The 18,168-nt window shown below is 38.1% G+C and overlaps 1 protein-coding gene across 2 annotated transcripts; it reads left to right on the forward strand.

The window, feature by feature from the left end:
• Positions 1-1,282: 1,282 nt before the first annotated feature.
• Positions 1,283-18,062, forward strand: RCN2 (reticulocalbin 2). Of its 2 annotated transcripts, none has more exons than XM_023255048.2 (7): positions 1,283-1,653; positions 2,040-2,145; positions 5,209-5,405; positions 11,578-11,691; positions 15,305-15,401; positions 16,559-16,698; positions 17,230-18,062. In XM_023255048.2, exons 1-7 carry the CDS (start codon positions 1,510-1,512, stop codon positions 17,380-17,382), a joined length of 951 nt encoding a protein of 316 aa, XP_023110816.1. In that variant the 5' UTR covers positions 1,283-1,509; the 3' UTR covers positions 17,383-18,062. The 2 variants fall into 2 exon arrangements, with proteins under 2 accessions (XP_023110816.1, XP_023110815.1); XM_023255047.2 differs by having other exon boundaries at positions 1,285-1,653; positions 16,556-16,698.
• Positions 18,063-18,168: the final 106 nt, after the last annotated feature.

An 18,168-nucleotide genomic window follows, 5' to 3' on the forward strand; every position in this document is an offset into this window, starting at 1 on the left:
AGTTTACCTTGCACTTACTGGAGAACAATAGGTACAAAGCTAAGTTAGAGACATTTGTGTCTCTTTTTTTCACAGACTGCCTCAAAACCCAGAACTGAAGTTAAAATTAAAATGGCTTGGTGATAAAAGTTTTTTCCTTCTTTTCTGTTTGTTTTAGAGAAATCAACTCTAGAGCCTACACTTAGACTCTGAAACTTAAAACTTTATTTTGCATTGCTCTTTATAACGCTGAAAAGATCCCATTTGAACTTAGTCTACTCTGTAAACCTTTCAATGGTCTCTGACTAAAAACAATAAAATTCCATCTTCACCCAGGAAATTTGTCTGATTTGTGCCCACTCAGTTTTTCAGTTTGGAACAGGATTCTTACTCCCAATCCAAATAGAAACAAACTGTGGGAAGTGAAAGAGAACCCAGAAAGCCTTTTCTTCTGTGTGAAAAGGCCTGATCCTAAGTGGAGCAGTCAATGAAAGAAAAGGGCTCAAGCTGCAGCCTACAAATTTTTTGTGTGTTTAGTGTGGATGAGGTACAGAAATTACGTAGACCTGTAGACAGACATGGAATAGAAGCTACGAGTACATGCATTCTATTCATAAAGGTTTTCCTAGGTACTTTCTAAGCTATGCCATCTGTCCATTCATCTACTTTTTCACCCACATGGATGTAAGCTCACATTTATTGAACACTTTACCATATGCTGCAGCTACTGCTCTAAACGCATTATTTTATTTAATATAACCTTCACAACTCTTTGAGGTCAATTGACGTCCATTTTATAAGTAAGCAAACAAGTTTTCAAGGGCCAAGGAACTTGGCCATGGTCACAGAACCTGTAAGTCACGAAATTGAGCATCAGCTACAAATACCTGACTTCAGTAGCTGGGTTTGTTCTTCCTGCTCTGGTGAAATAAATAAGTAAACATACACTTGAAGACTGGGAAATGCATACTGTTGGTTGGTTCCTCAAGAAACATTTTTCTAGGTACCATATTTTTTTGATCCAAATCTCCAGCTTTTCTCGAGGGCGGATGGACACATGGAGTGGGGAATTTCTGCCATTAACAAGACTGACGGGAAAAGACAGGGAGGGAGTAAGGTGGGGTCGTGCTTTCTGAAGGTTTCTTGGCGCAGACGAAGGCGCCCGCGGGGGTCTCCCCTCCCGGCAGCCACCGCTAGCGCTGTGGAGCTGTCGTACCGGCAGCAGACCGCCACATCGCCGCGGCCCTCCCCCAGCGCCGGACGGCCCAATCAGCGGCGCGGCCTGGCGCCCCGCCCCTCCGCCGGGGCCATTTAGGCCTTGGGCTGGCCAGCCCCAACATCGCAGTAGTCGCTCAGGCCTCGTCCGCCTACGGCCCGAGGAAAGACGGCCACCGCCCCCTCCGCGTCTCCTTCCCTCCTCCCCACATACGCCGCACCGCTGGTCCGCAGCAGCCCGCGAAGCGCCGCCGCGGGCTTGAGCCCCCGCCGGTCTCCTTCCTCGCTTCTCTGTGTCCGCGGCGGGTCGGCGCGATGCGGCTGGGCCCGAGGCCCGCGGCGCTGGGGCTGCTGCTGCTGTGTGCCGTTACAGCCGGCGCCGGGGACGCCGAGGAGCTGCACTACCCGCAGGGCGAGCACCGCAGCGAATACGACCGTGAGGCTCTGTTGGGCGGCCAGGTGAGGTGGCCAGGCCGGGGGCTGGGAGGGCCGGGCCTCGCACCGCGGCTGCGGCGGGCTTTGTCCCGGGACAAAGAGGGGCGGCCAGACGAGGCCTGGCCCGGGCTGCCTGACAATGGGGTCCGGGCGGGGCGCCTCTCACTCTCAGGGGGACCCCGACGCCTCTGAGCCTGAGGAAATAGAGCGGCCCAGGAGCCGGAACCCTTCCACCCTCTGACACGGGGCAGGATCACTGAAGGTGTGTAGGAGGTGGGGCCTTGGAGAGCAAGTGTGGGTCACCCCAAAACCCTGGACAGGAGAGGCTTCTGGTAGCCTTATTTTTTCCACCATTTTACCGCACTGATGGTAATGCTTTACCCCCCTATGTATTGCTTACCCCCCCAAAGGAAGAAGTCGATGAGTATGTTAAACTTACCCCTGAAGAGCAACACAAAAGACTGAAGTCAATCATAAAGAAAATTGACTTGGACTCAGATGGCTTCCTCACCGAAAGTAAGGACGTCCTACACAACTAACAATGGAGAAATCCCTTTGTAGGAGATAGAAATATAAACATTTTATTAAGCAGGTCTATCTGTTGAGTGTAGATTGCTAGTGTTGCAACAAATGAGAGGTACTGTGACGGGGGGTGGGGTGGGGGGAACATGTTGAGTAGGTTTTATCTGGAAATCTTTAGGCATAGGTTCCAAGTAAAAATCAGTGCTCTGCGGTAATATATAAACATCGTGGACGCTACACGGTATGTGTAAGTCATACATTGAGCAAACACCCCGTTTCTCATATGACTTTTATCGATGTCAACAATAGACTTTTGACATAAATATGTCAAAAACCTATGGTGTTACATGCTGTATTGCTCTTTTGATATATGCTTCATTAGCAATTTAAGAATTTGCTTCTTTTTCATAAGTAGAAAAAGACCTGTTGCATGTAAATTATGTTTATTACAACTTACTACACCTGGTAGGGGCCTTAGAATCATCTTGTCCACCTCTCTTTGTAGAGCTGAAGAAACTGAAATCCAGAGGGGTAAGTGCCTTTCTTATATGAGTGGCCAGGATTAGAATCCAGATTTCTTGCTCTTAATTCAGTTTTTAATATCCTTCACTTAAAAATCTGAGGGGCACCTGGTTAAGCATCCAGTTTCGGCTTAGGTCATGATGTTATGGTTCATGGGTTCGAGCCCCACATTGGGCTCTGTGCTGACAGCTCGGAGCCTGGAGCCTGCTTTGGTTTCTGTGTCTTCTTCTCTCACTGCCCCACCTCCACTTACGCTCTGTTTCTCTCTTTCGAAGATAAATGAACATTAATTTTTTTTTTTTTTTTTTTTTTATGAGGAGTACCTGGCTGGCTCAGTTGGTAGAGTTTACTTTAAAAAATTTGCTCTCAGGTAGGTTCTCCAGTCAGAAATGAAATGCACAGATTATTAAAAGAATATTAAATTGCTGTGCAACTGTTTCTCTTCATTGCTTAATTCAAGTGGTAAACCCTCTCAACTTTCTAAGTCGATCAACAAAATTCAGGAGATATTTTGTTATAACTCTTTTTTTTTTTTAAGCTTATTTATTTATTTAGAGAGAAAGAAAGAGAGCATGAGAGGGGAAGAGAGAGGGAGAGAGATAATCCCAAGCAGGCTCTGTGCTGTCAGTGCAGAGCCCTATGTGGACCTCAAACTCACAAACTGTGAGATCATCACCTGAGCAGAAACCAAAGGTTGAATGCTTAACCGACTGAGCCACCCAGGCATCCCATATTTTGCTATAACTCTTATTTAAATGCTTCTCATCGTCTGAAGTCAATCATAAAGAAAATTGCTGGACAGAGAAGTACAAAATAATTGGTAAATTTAAGATGTGTTGTCAGTAAAATTGGTGCCCTCAGAAATATTAAGGTTTTGGGTTCTCTACTTCAAATAAAAACAAAGCTTTGACTCTAGTTGTCCACTAAAAATAGGTCTATCTTTGGTTACACTAGCAAGCACACAGAAAAAGTTGATTTGGAAGACTTTGTGGTACCTATTAGGGCCTAGACATGTTCAAATATTTAATAGTAAACTTTAAATTTAAAGTTAAAAGTAACTTAGTTCAAATCTTCATTTTACATATGAGAAAACAAAAACTTGGGTGAGTAAACTTACCCCTTATGGCAGAGCTCAAGTGTGAACCCATGTTTCTGGTCCCTTTTCCAATCTGTATTCTATTATGTCATGATGATCTCTTTAAATAAACCAGAAGAAACCCTCATTGTACTTGAAGGACCCTTCAGAGAAGTTTGCTAATTTGCACTGTAAGAGGTAGGACTGGACTCAGGTTCTTGAGAGCCCGAAATTCTGTGGAAGAATTTTGGGCTTTAGAAACAGACATAGGTTTGAATCTGGATTCTGCTTACTGGCTGTGAGTCCTCAATTCCAAATGGCAATTTCTTGAACTGTAAAATAAATTAGATTAGAAACGGAAATGGACAGTGATTAGAATTGCCTTGCTGTGAAGATTAGAGACAACATATGTAGAGGACCTAATATATAATAATTGTTCAGTACATGGTTACCATGATAATTATTCTGCCCTAATTTAGAGTTTCAGGAGAGACAAAGTGTCTTCACTTTTCTATCCACTTGACCTCCCCCAAACCAGTTAGAGGAGTACCACTCTAAACCAAATGATATATCACTTTTACACCAAATGGTGTACTCCTGCTGTCCTTGCAAATATTCATGTTCTTCCCCCGCCACTTTTTTTCTATAATGCAATAGAGTAAATATCTCTGAATAGATTTTTTTAAAGTTGATCTGAACGTGGACATTAGAGATTTAGAAACTTTCTCCCATGTCTTCAGGTACCAAGATAAGACAGAGAGCTGTTGCAAGAGGGCTTAAATCCTAAATGCTACCCATAACTTTTGTTAAAATTTCACCCAGAAGTTTTATGACATGGTTGAAGGACGTATACTGTAATAGTGTTTCTCAAACATCAGTCACTTGAATAGATTTTCACAATTTAGACCATAGCTACTTGCCATCTGTTACTTCCTTAATATGGTTTTGATTCAACTCAACATGAAATTTATTTTAAAGGGAAACTTTATATTACTTTCATAAATGAAAAACTTATTTCTAATACATATTAAAATAAATAGGTAGTTATTAACATATTTGTACTTCCCAAGAGATCTGTGATAGTTAGCAAAGGTCATCTGCAATTTTGTGGATAATTTTTGAAAGTCAAATACTATTTTAGCTAATTGGTAATTCATTTAACAAATAACTTATTGAGCCAGGCACTTTCTAGGCATTTAGAGTGCCTTAATGAACAAAACATACCCAAACTCTACTCAGAGTTTGCATTCTATTTGGATCACATAATATTATATTCTTAGACTCCAAACTGCTCTCACCACCTTCTACTCCTGTTTCTATTGAATACAACTAGGCTAATTCTCTCTCAGTATTTGAAAACACTCAGGATTTTTTTCTTTTAGATAAAGTTTAGAAACGTTCACTTCCGTAAATACCAGAATTACCGTCAACATTCATTGTGCTCTGGGAAATTCTCACAGGTGAACTCAGTTCGTGGATTCAGATGTCTTTCAAACATTATGCTATGCAAGAAGCGAAACAACAGTTTGTTGAATATGACAAAAACGGTGACGGTAGTGTGTCATGGGATGAATACAACATTCAGATGTATGATCGTGTGATTGACTTTGATGAGAACACTGCTCTGGATGACGCAGAAGAGGAGTCTTTTCGACAGGTGAGTATGCGTGCATGGGCTGTTCCTTTTGATCTATCAGTTCACTTTCCTTCCTGCATGAATGAGCACAAGAGGTTCTGAGGTTATAGACTGGGATTGCCTTGTCCTCTGGGCAATCACCTGTTCCACTTCAGTGGTCATTTTGATGGCTTCCTTTCTCACCGGATTCAGGACTCTTATTCCGGACTACCTAAATTATCCTTGCATTTTTTTTTCCCAGCTGCATCATTTGTCCTCATTGCTACAGTTGCTTTTTAGTGTATTTTGAATATGTACCTCAGTATTTTATTTTTTGTTATTATTGAACAGTTTTATATCATATTGACTAAGACTAGAGGCCCATTCCCATTTGTAAACAGATAGTTTTATGTAAAATAACTATTTGAAAAAATTAATTGTAATAAAATACACTTCAAATTTACCATTTTTTTAAAATTTTTTAAATGTTTATTTTTATTTTTGAGAGAGCATGAGCAGGGGAGGGGCAGAGAGACGGGGACAGAGGATCTGAAGCAGGCTCTGCACTGACAGCAGAGAGCCTGATGCGGGACTCAAACTCATGAACCGTGAGATCATGACCTGAACTGAAGCCAGATGCTTAACTGACTGAGCCACCCAGGCACCCCCATTTTAACCATTTTTAAGTGTTCAGTTCAGTAGTGTTAAGTACATTCACATTGTTAATACAACCAATCTCCAGAACTCTTTTCACCTTGCAAAGCTGAAATTCTAAACCCATAAAACAACAACTTCCCATTCCTCCTCCCCTGGGTCCCTGGCAGTCACCATTGTATTTTCTGTCTTTGAATTTGATTATTCTAGGAACCTCATATAAGTGGAATCACACATATTTTTGTCTTTTTGTGAGTGGCTTACCTCACTTAACATCATGTTCTCATAATGTTGTAGTATGTGTGAGAATTTCCTTTTTAAGACTGAATGATACTCTATCATATGTATGTACCACATGTATGTCCATGGATATATTGTGTGTATATACCACACTTTGTTTATCCACGGACACTTGGGTTGCTTCAACTTTTTGGCTCTTGTGAATAATGTTGCTATGAACATGGGTGTACAAATATCTCTTTGAGATCCTGCTTTTAATTCTTTGGGATATACACCCTGAAATGGAATTGCTGGATTGTGTAGTACTTCTATTTTTAATTTTTTGAAGAACTGTCATATGGTCTTCCATAGAGGTTGTACCATTTAAAGTAACTCATTTTTGAAGATTCAGTGTCACTATAAGTTTTGTTGATTCTCATGGTTTAATTTGTCATTATTAAAATATGTCTTCTTCTAATGCTTTTTTTAAAAAAGTATTTTTTTTAATTTTAAGTTTATTTATTTTGAGAGAGACAGAGATAGCGTGAGCAGGGGAGGAGCAGAGAGAGAGGGAGAGAGAGAGAATCCCAAGCAGGCTCCATGCTGCCAGCTTTAGAGCCCGACTCAGGGCTGGAACTCACAAACCGTAAGATCATGACATGAGCCGAGAGCAAGAGTCAGTCACTTAACTGACTGAGCCACACAGGTTCTAATGCTTCTTAAACAGAGGTGAGGAAGACAATTTTTATTTAGGAGTTAATAAGAACTTTTAATTATTAATTTGTACGAACTTTTTAACACAAAGGAAAATAAGCTTAAGAAATTGCTATTTCAATATGAACTTTTATGTTTCAAAGGTAACTCTAAAGACTTTTTTTGAATAGATAGTTTTTTCTATGTGGAAAAAATAAACCCAGGGGCACCTGGGTGACTCAGTCAGTTAAGTGTCCAACTCTTGATCTCAGAGTCCTGTGTTAGGGACCCAGCATGGAGCCTATTTAAAAAATAAATGAGGGGCGCCTGGGTGGCTCAGTCCGTTAAGCGTCTGACTTGAGCTCAGGTCATGATCTCACGGTCCGGTCTGTGGGTTCAAGCCCCGCAACGGGCTCTGTGCTGACCGCTCAGAGCCTGGAGCCTGTTTCGGATTCTGTGTCTCCCTCTCTCTCTGACCCTCCCCCATTCATGCTCTGTCTCTCTCGGTCTCAAAAATAAATAAATGTTAAAAAAAAATTTTTTTTTAAATAAATGAATAAACAAAGTAACTGATTCAATTAAACCAAACACCTTGTTGCAAATTATTACATCCCAAAATATTAGTCAAGGATACTTGGATAACATTTGAGCCTCTTCCATTCTTTAACATTCCATTATGGTGTCTACTTTTTAGGTTTTGTTGTGGCCATATTTATCATTATACATTCTATTTATTTCAGAATCATATTGGCCACTTGAGCTCTATAGGCCATCACTAACTCAAAGTGGATTGTTTTTTCTGCTAATGATTATGCTATGTGTATGCCACCAATGTAGAGGTTAAGGGCTTCAGCCTTGGAGCCAGTCTGCCTGGCTTCACATCCAGCTGTACAGCTTAATAATTGTGCAGCTTTGGGTAAGCTATTAAACCTCCCTATGCCTCAGTTTCCTCATCTCAAAAAATGAGGATAATAAAAGTATGGAGAGATAGCAATAAATAGTAGCAGTTGGGTAGGTCAACAGAATATTAAACAGTAAACAAAAGAATAATATTTTAGGGGTGCCTGGGTGGCTCAGACGGTTAAGAATATTATTTTAATGTTTATTTTTGAGAGAGAGACAGAGTATGATTGGGGGAGGGGCAGGAGAGAGGGAGACACAGAATCTGAAGCAGGCTCCAGGCTCTGAGCTGTCAGCACAGAGCCTGACGTGGGGCTCAAACTCAGGAACCATGAGATCATGGCCTGAACTGAAGTTTGACACTTAACCGACTGAGCCACCCAGGTGCCCCACAAAAGAATATTATTGAAGAAAGCATGTGTGATTCACATAGGTTTATATTTAATACATAATTAGCTTTTAAAAATTATTGAAGAATTGGTTAACTATATCAGCTTTAGATTAGTTAAGATTCCTTTTCCCTTTTTTCCTCCTTATTTGGGTCTTCATCTTACAGTGGACTACAGAGAGTGGAAATTAGTCTTTTTACTACTTAATGCTAAAAAAAGAAACAAACGATAATGAGATTTGGGATTTGCCTGTCTCCTAGGTATCCTATAGGAATCAATTAATCTTAAAAGTATTGCTTGAGTTCTGAGACTTTTCTAAAACCAAACCATGGAATGATATAATGACTTACCTGCTAGGTAACAAGAGAGAAGTTAAATACAATATTTTAAAATCTTACCAGCATCAGACTATAATTGTGTCTTTTTTTTTCTTTTGGCACCCAAAAGATTTAATAACTATTCCATCAAAACATGAGAAATGTTTATGTGTGGTTTCTTGAGTCTATATTCTTGGAACAGGGTGATTAGTAATAGATGATGGTGTTGAGAAAAAAATCTTCACTTTGAAGGGATACATGACTCATTAATATAACCTACTTAAGAACAGTTTTTCTTTTAAAAAATGTGTGGTTCTGATAATGGGTTCGCCACCAAGGTACTCAGTACATTTTGATTATAAGACTCTACTTTTTAAGAGTGAATTAGATCTTAATAGTGTAAAGGAATTGATGGATCCCTAAAATGAACACTTCTCAATGGGAGTCCTACTGGTTATTCTTTGACAACCCAGGAATATCTCTGCATGAGGTATTATCTCATGTCTCTCTTCATGTCTCTATATGAAGTTCCATTGATAATACTTTATTAGAATTTGTTATATATAACCCCCTCAAAGTGGATATGGATTATAAAGATGAACTCAGAAACGTATGTATTATTCTTCAAAATAAAAATCAACAAGGGTGAAGAATGAATCAGTCTTACTCAAAGTTACAGACTTAACATTATACCATAACTAATCATCAAAAGGAATTGCATATCTAAATAAAATAAAATTTTTCTATATGGAAGCCTATTAAACAAAAATCAATTTGATGCCTGAATTTTATCTTATTTTTAGTAACTTTCCATGTAGAGAATAGAGATAACCTGTAATAATGGCCCTCTAAGGCTGTAAAATGCTTGAAAAAGCATTTCTTTACGTTATGATGAACAATTATAGTCAGCACTTTTAGGCAGGATAATTAAAGTTTGGGCATCTACCTGGCAAAAGTTCAATTGGTCTAACTTTTAAAGCCAGCTGCTGAATGTGCATGTACAAGCAATATTTATTTATGTAAGATAGAATCTGGCACATGGCTGATCAGAATTTTTAAGAGCTAGACTTTTGTTCTGGCATCACAGGTTATATATTTCCTCGTGTAAAATCATTAGTCTACCAAAAGATGGCAGTTTTGTTCTTCACAAGTTTCTGTGACAATATAAAAATAAATGATTATGGTCATTTCTACCTTTTTACTAACTGTATGTAGCACTTTCTACTCTCCACTAAAATACAGTGTTTTTACACAGAAGACTGTTGAGGTTTTATGAAGCTGACAGCCTTTTTTGTTGTAATCTTTTGCCACTTTGGAAAAACAATCTTCCTGTGTATTGGCTTCTTTAATTTGAGTTGCTCTTAAATTGTTTTCTTCAAATAACCATGAATAAAACTTTTTTAAAAATCTCATTATTTCATTTGATTTTAAAAATCTGAGAAATATGAACAAGAAAACTACTTTCCTTAATTTTTTAAAAAACAATCTGAGCTTGTTGAAAGAGATCCTTTCTTTCCATAGGCAAATTTGGCCAAATTCAGCTCCCGCTGCTGAAACATGGACCTTTTTGCTCCAAACTGAAGGGTTCTTTCATAAGGAAATCTAAGCACTTGGTATTTTGAATAGTAGTTTATTCAAAAAGAACTTGATTGACTCAACAAAGTACCTCAAATTCTTGTGTACTTTTTCCCATGTTAAGCCCCTGAACAGCAAATGTAAATTATTTGGTCTAGTTACGTGAAATTAGGAAACATTAAGTTAAAAGTAGCTATTTGGAAACAAGGTTGTTGTTATTTATTTATTTTTTTTTTTCTGTCATGATTTAGTAATAACTGGCTAGTGGGATCTGGATGGTTTAAAAGATGAACTCTTGGGGAAGAAGTGAGCCTCTCCACTGTAAATCAGTCATTTTAAAAGAACTAGTGTTTCAGTAAATGACTGCTACCTAACCTCTATTCTAGAAAACCGAAAAGAGCATTTATTTTCAACAATGAGATACATATATTAAAAACTTCCAAAATATTTGAAATTGTGGTTTTTTTTTCATGTGCTGTTTAATACATACAGTTTACAGAAAGGAAAGTTTTTCCCATAAATTCTCAAAATAGAATTTATGCAAGATTAGCAATATAGCACTATTGGCTTCCAAGGTTCTTGATTACAGAATTCCTTTTGAGAAATGCATTAAAAACAGCCTTGTCTCTAATAGCTGCTTCTTGATTTACTACTTGTGCATACTTTACAAAAGGAAAAAAAGGAAGATGGTGTGAGAAAGTAAAAAAGTATGTTTACTTAACCTCAAAATAGGTCCGTTTCACCTTTTGATATGTTTGTACCTGAGTAATTATTAGCACTCTGAAGGGACTACCAACAATAGACTTTCAAATATTAGATACATATACCAGAAGTATTCTCATAAGAGGACTATTTTTCTAAAATCTGTTAACATTTTTGAAAAGTCATTCCAAGGACCAGAAATTATTTGAAAATGATATATCAAGAATTAATACATAGTCTGAATTTATTGCTTTTGGGGCATTCAGAAAAGTTGAGATTGTTAAAGAAGATAACGTGTAGTACTGTAGAAGAACAGGGAGGATCAAAGTTCAGCATACCAGCTGTATTTCTGACATCTCTCTCAATCATTTAATTTCAGTTTTCTATCAATAATAGTAATATGTAACAGTTTTTAAATGCTAAGGTTTACTAATTGCTTGAGAGGGATTCTCATCCCAATTGCTTAATGGAGATTTTTATCCTGATTTTATAGCTGAGGAAACCAGAGAGGTTAAGCAACGTGCTCTTACCACAGCTGGTAAGTGGCATTGCTGGCATTCAGATCTGAGTCTCTGACTCTAGAGTCTGTGTCTCAGTTGCTTCTCATAAATGTTTGTTAATTTGTCTAACCTACCTTCAAAAGGGCAATGTGAAGATAATGTACGAGAATGTACTTCAGATTGCACATAGTATGTATTTTTCAAAGTATGTGTAATGATGTTTGTGGATGAGACCTTAAATAAATTCAATGTTTAATTTTCAAAGCTTCATTTAAAGGACAAGAAGCGATTTGAGAAAGCGAACCAAGATTCTGGTCCTGGTTTGAATCTTGAAGAATTTATTGCTTTTGAGCATCCTGAAGAAGTTGATTATATGACGGTAAGGAAGTTTTAAGGGAATTCTTGAGTAACCAAAACTTTAAAACCTGTTTTTTTCTAAGTTGTTAAAATGAATCATCTAGCAATGAGAATTTTTAAGAGAACCCAAGATCCAAAGATCTCCCCACTTAAGATGAGAGGTGGGAAAGGATTTCTGCTGGTGGGGGAGGAGTGCTGATTAGGAGGGAGAAGGTAAATCTCTGTCAAATGTGTGAGTGGCATGCTTCCCTTGGCTGTTTTCTCCCTTATAACCACATTACTTTCATTGCCTTCCTTGTCCTTTTGTAGCTTTCACACTTTTCTGTTTTCCAGTATCAGTAGCATCAGTACTTCTATTTAGTTTACGACATCACTTGTAAAAACTTCAGGTCTGGGAAAACATATCACCTTCGGATCCCTTTTCCTAGGGTGTTGGTGAGGGGTGTAGGTGTAGCCGCTGCTGAATAGCATGTTTGCAGCGTGAGGAATGATCCCTCTCATCACTTTAGTACTTAAAAGAATTACCAGTTCTTCAGAATTTTTGTTGAACTCTAGAATTTAGCTCAACAAACATTGATTGAGTCCCTACTATGACGCGGCAAGCTTCTTGAGAACAGAAACTATTGTAAAGGCTAGTTAACTTTACTATTGTAAAGGCTAATATAACAAATAGCCTTCTAAAAAATAGACTAAACATTCAATATTGAGGTCTGTTGCCTAGCCTCAGCCTCCAGCTGTGTGGCTTGGTTCTCTGGATATTTCAGGGAGGGAAGATATTTCAAGGAGGGAACATAGCTTTATATTAAATGGGTCATGGCCAAAAGCTGCTGCTTTGAATAACAAGGCTGAAGTTAACCTTTTTCTCCATAGCCCAGTGGCAAGACACCATGATTGCGACCACATTTGCCACTGAGGCTTCTGATTTCTCACCTGGCACAAAACACACGACCTAGTTTTAGAACAATGCTGGGCACAATTTGTTTAAGTGCCAAAATTAAGTTAAGACTAGCTAATTGAACCCTAGCATGGCAGGCAGGTATTGATTCTCTGGGGAATAAGGAACAATTGAATTGAAGACTGAGGAGGGGAATGACCAGTGAAAACAATGAAATAATTTGGGCATCATGTGCCACGGCCCCAGAGTACAATGTGGCAATGGAACGAAATAGGCATGAACAACATTTTGAAGAAAACACAGCAAGAATGTTGACTGACTAAATAAGTGTGGGAAGAGAAAGGAAAAGCTAGAGAGGACTGTGAGGTTTTGAGCTTGTATAAAAATGATCAAAACAGTAGTACCATTGACAGAATGGGTTGTGTCAGGACGGGACAGGATATGCCAAGTGGGAGTTGACTCCCACTTACATGACTGTGGCACATAAGATGTGTGACCAAAAAGTGGTGTCTCATTCAAAGCAGCTTCATTAATTCTTATTTACCTTAATTTGTTTTGGTGTATCCCTTTTTCCATTTAAAGATATATTTGATAAAGGAAAAGGCAGGGTACAAGATCAACTAGATGGTTTTACTTTGGATTAAAAGTTAGAATTTAAAGTACTTTCATTCATGTAGTTCCAAAATTTCCTTTTTTTTTTTTTTTTTTTTTTTTTGAGGGAGAGAGAGAATCCCAAGCAGGTTTAGCCTCATCTCACAACCATGAGATGCCTGAGCTGAAATCAAGAGTCAGATGCTTAACCGACTGAGCCACCCAGGTGCCCCCAAAATTTCTTTTAATCATGGCAACATTATTGAAATAAGTCTGTTGTCTCCCAAGAGGATTACTTAACTTGTATGGGATTACAGTGATTCTTAACTTGTATGGGATCACAGACTCCTTTAAAAATATGGAGCAACCTGTAGACTATCCCAGAAAAATCACATAGGCTCCTACACACAAAAATATGGTATTATCATTTCAGGAGATTCTCAGATTCTCTAAAACTAATCTTTGGATATCCAGGTTAAGATCCCCTTATTTCTATATATAAAATCTGTAACATTTGATTTTTAGAAAACTAACAACTTGTATTTAAGTTATTTCATGCAGATGTAAAGGAAGCCTTTGGGTTTGGCTGGAATTAGAGACTTTTGAGAATATGTTTTTGTTACGGTTGTGATGCTAGAATCCAGGTGGAAAGGTGTTTGGGTGGCAGCAGGTCGTGAGGACAAAGTAATAAATGTAACCCATAAGAAGCTAGGCATCAAAGAATCCAGGATGGTAATTAAAGAGTATAGCAAAGTCCTGGGGACTTGAATGTGTTAAAGGCATAGAAGAAGAAGCTGATGAGAAGAGATTGGAGCCTTAGGAGAGGCCAGAGTTAAGAGTGAAAGAAAACACTCAGGAAATGGAAAAGTATGGGAAAAGTCTTCCTAGGAAGAGTGTTGAGGGATTCACCCTAGAGAAAGGGGAAAGATAGCAAATTTAGAGAAAGGGGAAAGACAGCAAATTCCTGAGATTGAAGAGAAGGATGAGAGGAATAGGCATAAAAATAGAGGTAATTAAAGGTGAGGATGCAATGCTGATAAACAGGCATACCTTGGGGCGCCTGGGTGGCTCAGTCAGATGCTTCTGACTTCAGCTCAGGTCATGATCTCACAGTTCATGAGTTCAAGCCCCACATCGGGCTCTGTGCTGTTAGTGTGGAGCCGGTTTAGATCCTCTGTCCCCTTCTCTCCCTTCCCCATTCACGCTCTATCTCTCAGAAGACCTGTACCTTGTTTGGAAAAATGGGAGAGTATTTGGATAGAATTGTAGTCAGGCTCAAAGTGGAATTTTCAAAAAACAGCTTTAGAGTATGTGTTAGGGAAACTGAGGCAGAGACAGACTTCCAAACTGCAGTGAGAGTCCACTGAAAGGAATAAAATTAATTTATAAGCGTTAGGTTTGTATTTGTATTTGTGTTTCTCTTTCTTTTAGACTTTATGATTCTGGAATAAAGGAGAAAGTGATGTGGGTCTGCTGTACAGGGTGGAGATTGGCAAAGTAAGAAAAGGGTACAAGAAGATACAGGAAGGTAATAAGGGAAGGCCTCAAATAGCTGGCCATTAAACAGGTCACCTTGGGTCAAATGTAACTAGAAAGCGTGTAATCTTTGGGTTAGAGAGGATTGGTTGATAAGAAGCCATGATAAGAATGAGGAGCAGATTTGGGGCAGTGGATGGGGTAGATTTGGTGGAAGAGGAAGAAAGGAGGTGTAGGTTTATGGGGGACTGACACATTTCACTTAGATCTAGAGGCAGAACACTTCCACGCAAAGGGATCTAAAATGGGGGTTCTTTTGGGTTTGTTAATGGACTAGACGAAAAGTGGAGCTAAAGGAGACCTAGGTGATAAGAGGTGTCCTTCTGGAGAAGGAGGGGAATGTGCAGAAAATAGGATTGTGAGTTTAGTGTTCAGGTTGTTTAGGAGGGTGAAGTGGAGTTCTTCTCAATAGCAGAAGCTTAAAGACATTGAATTTAAAACTACTTAATATTTGTGGTTTTATTCCTGCTTCTAAATTCCAGTTTAGAAAGATTGTCTTGCAAGTATGGACAACTGAAATGATTATTCCTAAAGAACTTCTGTACTGGGATGGATTCAGACGGTGGTGGGAAAATTTTGTAACTAATTGTTGTTGTTTATGAACATACAATAGGAATTTGTCATTCAAGAGGCTTTAGAAGAACATGACAAAAACGGTGATGGATTTGTTAGTTTGGAAGAATTTCTTGGTGACTACAGGCGGGATCCAAGTAAGTACCCTGGGATGTGTGGAAGGAGGAAGGAAACATGGGAATTAAAGAAGAAAGGAATTGGGAGAGAGCCTTACTCTGTTTGAGGTCTGTTTGACAGAGGGAAATGGAACAAGAAGAATTGTGCCTGATTTCTGCTTGTTCTACCGAGTAAATATAATATAAGCAAAACAGACTCATGGCTTATGTGAGAATGCTATCTCACTTTTAGTTCCACTTGTAGATTCAAAGAGTTTTCTTCCTTTCCAAACAAACGTAACATAATTATCGATTCAAATGGGCAAGGAGGTAGAGGTTGATATTTTTAAACAAAATCCTGTACCTTTGCATGTAGATCTTAAAAGAAAAAGAAACAAAGTACTATAATTACTGGTATAGACCATGGATGGCATCTTACTGAGTGTTTGAAATTTGAGGAGTCTGCATGTGCAGCTTTTTCTTTTCACAGAGGTCTTTTTGGAATTGTTGCTTCAAAGCATCACTTAGTGTGAATTTCACTTTAAAATTACACATGTTACTTTATAAGCACACATGGCAAGCTTTATATAGCCGTATGATGTACATGTAATGTGTACATGGGTACGTGTACCCCGCTCAAATGTGGGGAAACTAGATACCAGAACAATTAGCAGCAGTTAACAGACTTAACTTGTTGTGATAATATACATCATTTTAAAAACTCTGAGTGGTGGGGCACCTGGGTGGCTCACTCAGTTAAGTGTCCTACTTTGGCTCAGGTCATGATCTCACAGTTCATGAGTTCTCGTGAGTTCTCGTGAGTTCGAGCTCTATGTCAGGCTCTCTGCTGTCAGCAAAGAGCCTGCTTCTGATCCTCTGTTCCTCTCCTTCTCTGTCCTTTTCCTGCTCATTCTCTCTATCTCTCTCTCTTTCAAAAAAAAAAAAACCAAAAAAACAAAAAAACCTTTAATAAAAAATAAAAACTCTGGGTCATTTAGACTTACATGTCACTTTTGAAAATTGTATAGTGTATACTTATTTTAGGACTTTTCAGATATGTAGATCTGTTTCATTGGGCTTCCTTGATGTAGTAAGCTTTAAATTCATTTCCTTTATTCTAGGGATGTACCAAACTTCTTATTGGATACAGGTTCTATTCTTGTGTATGCATATTGTGTTTTATTTTTTTAATTAAGCAGCAAATGAGGATCCAGAGTGGATACTGGTTGAGAAAGATAGATTCCTGAATGATTATGACAAAGATACCGATGGCAGGCTTGACCCCCAAGAGCTGTTGTCTTGGGTAGTACCCAATAATCAAGGAATTGCACAAGAAGAGGTGAGTGTTAAAAAGTGACTATATATTCTCCCCTTCCCCAGATTTGGTGCTATTAATAGAAAAGAAGTTCAAAGCCATAAGCTGAAGAAAGAAGTAATGGAATCATTGTTTCTTTAGGATCCATGCATTGCAATTTCTTGACTTAAATCTGTGAACTGTTTTAGATTGTCAAGGAAGTTAAGATTATATCATGTATTAATTTGATAGTACAGTGAATAGAACAATAAAAGTTTATACTTTACCTATAAGGGCCCAAAGTGGGTTATATTAATTTTGCTTAACTTTGAGGTATCCTGAATTGGATTTGAGTGGGGAGGAGGCAGAACCTAGCAGAAATTAAGAAAGGAGATAGTAAGAGAAGCGGTAGATAGCGTGGTTATAATGTGTAATATTTTGAGATACTGAGATAATGAGTATTTGGCACACCTGAATGATTTTGACAAATCCAATCACATTGAAATGTGAACATCTTGCTGAAAATACTTACACTTGACACCTTTTGGTTTTATTTTGTTTTGTTTTGTTTTAAAGGCTCTTCACCTAATTGATGAAATGGATTTGAATAGTGACAGAAAGCTCTCTGAAGCAGAGATTCTGGAGAACCAGGACTTGTTTCTTACCAGTGAAGCTACAGATTATGGCAGACAGCTTCATGATGAGTATTTCTATCACGATGAGCTTTAATCCCTGGGTAGATCTGAGTAGAGTACTGTCTCTTTTATAATTTGTTACCAGCTTTACTTTTGTGATAAAATATTGATGTTATATTTTACACTCAAGTCTTAACACAGTCAAAATGATCTTAAATGTAGATTGTAATTTTGGCCTTTTAGAAGAACAGAACCAAACCTGGTATTTATTTCAAAATGTATTGAAGGAATAAAACAATATTGTGCCATATGACAACAAAGTCTTTCCTAAATATTCCATCTGTTTAGTACTGTATCGTGGGATATTTGAGTTCTATTTCCATACTTGAAAAAAATGCAGGATTTTAGAGATGCCTGAACAATATTATTTAAATAGTATGTGACTGAGCTATCAGTTTTTCTGTTGTTTTAACTAGATTTAACTTTGGAACTGACAGAAAGGACATTGTTTTTAGATTTAGCATTTTGTTTTAAAACCTTTAAAGGAACCTTTAGAAGGACTTATACCTCACATTTTAATGTTGGGAAGTTCTGCTTAATTTTAAAATGGTTTCTATAAAGGGTTTAATTGTATGAAATAGAACTATATTTTTGCATATGTATAGATAGTAATTATATTTAATGTGTAACTATAGCGTTATGGTGTGTGGAATTTGACATTGTCCAGAACTCTTCATTTTTGACTGATTAAAAATGAAATGTCCTATCTTTTTATATGTTTGTTTGTTTTTCTTTGATCTCCCAGATATTTCACATAGGTTTTGTTATTATACATGATCTCACCTTATTCGTTCTTAGATTTTGGTAGTGAGTGTTCTCA

The sequence above is a fragment of the Felis catus genome, chromosome B3 (assembly GCF_018350175.1).
Source record: "Felis catus isolate Fca126 chromosome B3, F.catus_Fca126_mat1.0, whole genome shotgun sequence".
In the NCBI taxonomy this organism is placed as follows: Eukaryota; Metazoa; Chordata; class Mammalia; order Carnivora; family Felidae; genus Felis; species Felis catus.

Excerpts from the sequence above, each read along its gene's own strand:
- RCN2 (XM_023255047.2), top strand. The coding sequence starts at position 1,510 with ATGCGGCTGGGCCCGAGGCCCGCGGCGCTGGGGCTGCTGCTGCTGTGT. Across the intron at positions 5,406-11,577 it reads AAGAGGAGTCTTTTCGACAG|CTTCATTTAAAGGACAAGAA; the intron begins GTGAGTATGCGT and ends TAATTTTCAAAG. Across the intron at positions 16,699-17,229 it reads AAGGAATTGCACAAGAAGAG|GCTCTTCACCTAATTGATGA; the intron begins GTGAGTGTTAAA and ends TTTGTTTTAAAG.